Source organism: Armigeres subalbatus, chromosome 2 (genome assembly GCF_024139115.2).
Source record: "Armigeres subalbatus isolate Guangzhou_Male chromosome 2, GZ_Asu_2, whole genome shotgun sequence".
In the NCBI taxonomy this organism is placed as follows: Eukaryota; Metazoa; Arthropoda; class Insecta; order Diptera; family Culicidae; genus Armigeres; species Armigeres subalbatus.
The window spans coordinates 23,380,850-23,387,117 of record NC_085140.1 but is presented as its reverse complement, the minus strand read 5'-3'; the positions used below and the strand labels follow the sequence as shown (position 1 = coordinate 23,387,117).

The window sequence follows — 6,268 nt, the reverse complement described above, 5'->3', positions numbered from 1 at the left end:
ATTGAGTTAAAAAATAAAAAAATATATTTTCATATATAAAGATCTGGAAGAACAGTTAATGCATCAAGATCTAGATACTGAACTCGAACTTGAAATAGGGAATTACTATGAGGAACATTTTGTGGTTGCGTACATACGCACCAACAAACGCTTGCGATATTGAATTCATGTATGGTTTATGTTTCTGGACTGACCTGGTAAATAGATCCTATATTCCAAACAAAAGCTAGGGCAACTGATTATTCAAAACGCGCCCAAAACTTTAAATTAAAATAATTGAACTCAATTGTATTTAAATGTATCCAACATTCTTAATATGTGTTTTATTTTATTTTTCGGGAAACTATTTGCGATGTTTTGGCTGGATATTTTTAGAACAACCGTTTCAAATCTATCCCAACAATTCGGCAAGTGTGTGTTGCCTTTGTTGTCGAAACGTGGGGACAGATGTTAAACGGTTGTTCTAAAAATATCCAGACTGAAAAGGCGAAACCTCGCAAATAGTTTAACATAAGCAGTTGAACTCTCAATCAACTAAATATTTCAGGAAACTTCGAAGGAGTTTTCAATGAAACATTTCTAATTTATCATGAGACGTACATATTTGGGCATTTGAGAAACATTGCGCCACTGCAATTAAACAACATTTGACCTTGCTTTCAACCAGTTTCTTAACGTGTGGATGTAGGTTTATGACTTTTCAGCTTTCATTGTTCTATTTCTAAGCTAAGCTTTTCACCATAGTCACATACGAGAACATAATTGGGACATTAGACTAACTGGGTTTACATTCGAACAATAAATCCTACTCCGGATCACGAGGTGATTACCTGTTTTTTGTGCTCTTTTCTCTCCCCAGGGGGAGCAATTTAAATTAAGTTTTGGGAAGGTAGGTCTACATCTGTTTCTATACTACGACACCGAGCTGAGTTTTTGGCAATATGAGCTCACAACAGTCAAGAAGACGAAGAAAGGTAGGTATCAGAGGAAGTTTGCAAACCAGCGTGGTTAGGTAACAGCAATGGAATTTCACTTTTATTTTACCCTGCTTTCGGTTGATTTCGTGGATTTTGCCACCTTGTTGGTTGGATGACTACGTGCGGTTCACCTTAGAGAACGTGCAGATTTTCACAGCTCTTAGATTTGGTAATGTCGGTGAGACAGATTTTGTGCAGAATTTCCTTGGCAATGTGCAGCGACATCTGGGTTCGGGAGTTCCGCAGGTTGGTGGCACTGGCTCGTTTCTCACGTTGCTCCTTGAGTCGGATCTAATTAGATGAAATAAATCGGAGAAAATTATGCGATTGGTATCTGCGTATATTGAATTGATTGGAATGCGAACTGCGTTCTCCCGCTGGAACGAATGTAGTTCACCATTCGCAACAAATTATTGAAGCACCATCCATGCACCCTTAAAGCCATGGTTCTCTGCGGAGTGAAAAGTGGCTCAAATGCCTGTCCCGATCTGGAACACCAACAGCATTTTTGCATTCAGAAGATGTTCGATCGGACTCACCTGTTTCAGCACACCCACGAGCAGTTCGTCCACGTTGTGCTGGATCCCGCTCGACGTCTCGATAAATTTCGCCTCTCGCGAGGTTGCTAACTGTTTTCCCTCTACAATTGACACATTAACGGTGGAGCACGCAATGGAATGAGAAAAAAAAAGAAACAGAACATCGTCAAATCCGCAAAATTGTTTGCTACCGCGAGTGGCCGCTGCGTTGAATTATGCATACCCGCATAACAGACTGGCCCATGAGAAAAAAATTACTTTTTCATTGGTCAAATGAATTACAGAATTAATACTTGCCAATTCACTTGACGGAAAGATGTGCGGTGGGCATTTTTAATTTTAAGTTTGTAAAGGAATTGTAAAATCAAGAAAACAAGAAAAGATCCATTATTCTAACAATGTAGAAACATTCTATCAAAAAAAAAAAATTGTATGGAACATTTTCTATTGAATTCAACGAAAAGATAGTTTTATTTGTTTTTTGTAGACCAATCTACTGTACAGCAGTTTCAGTTAGAGGTTTTAAAGGATTTCATTCTCGTCCTGGCCTAGATTTTTCCGTCAATACAAATTTCTACGAAGATGGCTCACAAAAATCAAACAAATATTTAATAACTAGAACCGCAATACCATTTGCAATAATGAAATCTTCATGGTTGGAAATAACCATTGAATGCAGATACATAATATATCAGACTCTCTGTCTCTCAAAAATATGCGTCCTATACTCTTTATGTCTTACTCTGGTATTGAAAAGATACTTCAAAGAAATTCTCAATACTGATTTTTTTGAGCCCTCTAAAATTGAGTACACAGAAGCCAGCGCGGTAGCATTATCGTGGCCAGCGACTTGTATATGGAATTTTTGGAACAGAGCTGGAAAAAGCTGACCTACCTGAGGTGTTGATCACACGGGACCGGGCCAGATCGGACTTGTTCGCTGCGATGATGACCGCCTTCTCCTTGGTGTAGTTCTCCGACCACAGATAGTTGAGGATTTCCTCGGCGACCCGGAACGAGTTTCGGTCCACGATAGAGTAAACAACGACGCAGGCATGAGGTTCATATGTTGATAACGAGTTCTCCACCTGGCGGGGTTGGCCGAGATCATGATCAGCATTGGTGTGGTGCAGGCGCGTGCGGAAAATGCAAGTACCGTAATTTTATGAGATTAGTTTATTCGGCGGCTTGGGCTTGGAACAGGTTGGGGAATTAGGATAGATTAGGGAAATGCGGTTAGTGTGTTTGCTTGTCGGAAAGTTATGAGGTTGGAATGCAGTTTTTCTATTGAAAGTAGGTTATTCAATCGAGCTGCACTTTTATATGTCGGTATGCTTTTGAATTAATCTTGAATTGCATTTTCCTGGGAAGTAAATCTAGCTCACATGTTTTATATATGGTCAAATACTATCGTGCAACAAATCCTCGTATGCGAATCACCCAAATCCGATTGTGGTCGAGCGCACCACATTGGCTAAGTAATTCCAACACGTGTGTCGCCCAAAAGGCGACATCATGTGTCATGCTGTCTCACTAATTCCCCCCATCTATCCTCTTGATCGATCATCAGCGGTGGAGTGCTGATGCAACATCATCGACCATCGTCAACGGCGATGGAACGTTTGAAGTTATTTGCATACCCACATGCCGCAATCTTTGTCGGAAACGAGCAACCATATTATCCTCACCTCATATTCACGCCGTGTAGTTAAGCCTCCCTTACGCCCACCACAGATGATGCGGCCCGGATATATCGAGCGGAGATGATTGGAAATTGAGCCTCTCCAGCTCCGACCACTCTGATTAAGTGGCATTTGTGGGGAGGGAATATGATAAGAATCGATGTGACGAGACAACAGCACGGACAACAACGGTTTCGCCGGCTTCTAATTAGGTGACAGTGAGTAATTACTTATCGATTCCATCACCGAAGCAATAGCGCTACTGACGGAATTTTATTTGATATGGAAGAATTTCAAACACGCCTAGTGCATTAGATTGATCCAGCCATTGAAATTATTATGAAATAAGCTTCATTTCGTCAAACTTGAACCCAAGTTGAATCTAACTATTCTTTCCATCAAATTCAAGTATGGCACATTACTGTTTAGCAAGAACAAAACAAGTGTTATATGCGATCAAATGTATTCAAAGTTCGTTAATTTAATCTTGATTACCGTACGTGTTCTGTTCTATCAATGGCAGCGTTTTACTTTAGTTCAAAAACATACTGAAACTCGGCTACAGCATTTTTTGATACATTTGAAAAAGAAACATTCTTCTCGATGGGTCACAAAGGCACAGTATTTATCTCCCTTAATAAGTTGGGCAACAATCTTATTGATCGATGGAAATATCTACAGCACATATTATGTCTGTTTGTCGATGATTGTAACTTTTCTTTTCCGGGTCAATCTATAGTACATAGGTATGCAATAAAAAAACAAACTGTTGATGCTGGGCTTCGGCTACACAATGTGGAGCGCAATTCAGCTATCACTTTGTTTGTGTTGTGTTTACTAAGCTGGTGGGTCGCCAATTTTATGTGATATTCCTATGACGGAGCGTTTCTTTATTTCCATTAACGAGAATTTATCGTTCGCAGACTATCGTCTCATACGAAAAGCGGGTCAGAGCTGTTGAGTGGAGACAAAATGCTATTGACCTCAGCACGTGAAGATATTATGCGTCGCCAAGATGTACTTTTCTGTTGAGATTTTAGCAGATTTTAGAAATATGAATGTCCACATATTGATGCAAGTAACAATTAGAATTTATTCAATGAATTACTGGACGCTTACTTAGAAAACAAGCTTTTGATAGGAGGCTCGGGATTACACCATACTGTCATTTCCAACAATTCAACGAATCACTCGATTCATCCGCGGAAAACTGGCAACGGTAGCCAATAATAGTAAAGGTGCTTACGCTTCAAGAGCGCACCGAAAAAAAGTGAGGCAGTGACGGCCCAAAGCAAACGTTTGAATTGAATGACTTACTGTACTGTTACCGACACAAAATGTTTCCCAATACAATCAAATCAAGTTTATATCTACGAGACGACCCAGCCTAGGGCTGAAAGTCTCGCTAATGAAGACAAAAAAAAAGTTTATATCTCGGATATTTTTTAAAACTGTACCACAAAAAAACAACATTCCAAATAATTATATTCATTAAAAACGATTTCAATTTACAAACATTTAAAATTCTATATACCCTTTGAATGAATACTATTAACACACATCTCACTTCTCACAGTTCACAACTCCAATTACTTAATGTTGGTACGAATGTTTCTCGGGTTGGCGTTGAGGGGAATTGGGAGAGGAGTGCGGGAATAGCTTCCGGAAGAAAGTGATGGTTTGTCAACTAGACGTGTTTTTGGTTTGAAGTAACTCGAGAGTAGTGTTGTGGCAGATATTCGCAGAATTCTTTGTTTTTTTGAAGGTACCTATTAATTATTTAAATTCGATGCCTACACATTGTAGCAGTCAGGAATATTGTGAATAAATTTGAATATAGTTTTTGTAAATAAGGTAGATTGTAAGCAGCTACACCTTTCAATCGCCAATTAATGTACATAATTGTCCCTTGAAGTAGGCAAACGGGCACTATCAATTAGCCAAGCCAAGGTCGAGGCCATTTGTTTTTCGGATAAGGTAGGAGAGGGAAAGCAGCACAACTTTCGTGTCAATTATCCATCGTTCCAATAAGGTCACGATCATGCACGAAGGGGGTTGGGAAATGACGTGTTTCCGGTTATGTCCGAGCCCACCATCCTTGAGCTGAGGATTCACGGACTCGATCATTTCGTCCGTGATCAGCTAATGAGTTGGAAGTGTCCGCGTTTGCTAGTAATTATTTCAATTGTTCGAAAGTATGTGTTACTGTGACTTTAATGTAATTAGTTAATTAATAATTGTTCGTTCCTTAGCAATTAGAAAGTGTGCATAAAGATTTTGCGTGCGATAGTAGGCGAAGAAAACCTTGCGAAGGTAAAGTTTGTTGCTATGAAGTGTGCTAAATGTGTTTGTGCTCATGTGTTTTGTGTAGCCAGATTGGCTTGATTTTCCCGCCCGCAGATTCTTTTCGCACCCAAGCGGGACGCTTCTCCCCAACGGACGGAAATCCCCGACAACCGTCGAACCGTCAACTGGTCGGAAGCAGACCGATTCGTCCACATATTAGTCCGAGGGAAGGCCAGGGGACCTCCATCTGTCAAACCGCCGGCAAGCAATCGCCATTGTGCAGCGCTTCATTAAGAAGCAATCACCGGCGTCAACAAGCCGGGAGCGTCGACCCCACCGGCAGGTCATCGACTGTGTCAGTAAGCCCAAACAAACCCTTGTTTTGATTGTTCAGTTTTCGAAGGTTCGTTTAAAAGAACATAAGAACGCAGTTGACAACGACAGGTTCCATGACTCGAGCGTGGCAGCACATACTAGTGACCAGAACCACACTATAGATTGGAAGCAAGCCAAGCTAATAAAATGCGTTCGAAAGTATTCTCAACTTAACGCGTGGGACTTCTTGTACATTGCCTCCGCTGAACAGCCGCTAATGAACGAAGATGAAGAAAGTCCCCATGCAAAATTTGAGCTCAATCGGACTTCGTTAAGTGTTTGACCAAAGCGGTCAAAGTTTGACTTTTTTGAAACACGAAAAAAATCCCAAACGTCGAGATCTGGTGTTATCTAAAAAAAATGTTTTTGAATTGAATTGACTTTTCAGGATTTTTTTTAGTTGGGGTGT

At 40.4% G+C, this 6,268-nt stretch overlaps 1 protein-coding gene across 1 annotated transcript in view; it reads right to left on the bottom strand.

Moving 5' to 3' along the window:
- Positions 1-520: 520 nt before the first annotated feature.
- Positions 521-6,268, bottom strand: part of LOC134218228 (uncharacterized) — a 58,519-nt gene continuing 52,771 nt past the window's right edge. Inside the window, exons 10-12 of the mRNA XM_062697149.1 lie at positions 2,412-2,604; positions 1,517-1,617; positions 521-1,268 (exon numbers count right to left, since the gene is read on the bottom strand). Of these exons, the coding sequence (XP_062553133.1) occupies positions 1,110-1,268; positions 1,517-1,617; positions 2,412-2,604 (453 nt within the window). The 3' untranslated portion in view covers positions 521-1,109. The remainder of the gene's footprint in view (positions 1,269-1,516; positions 1,618-2,411; positions 2,605-6,268) is intronic.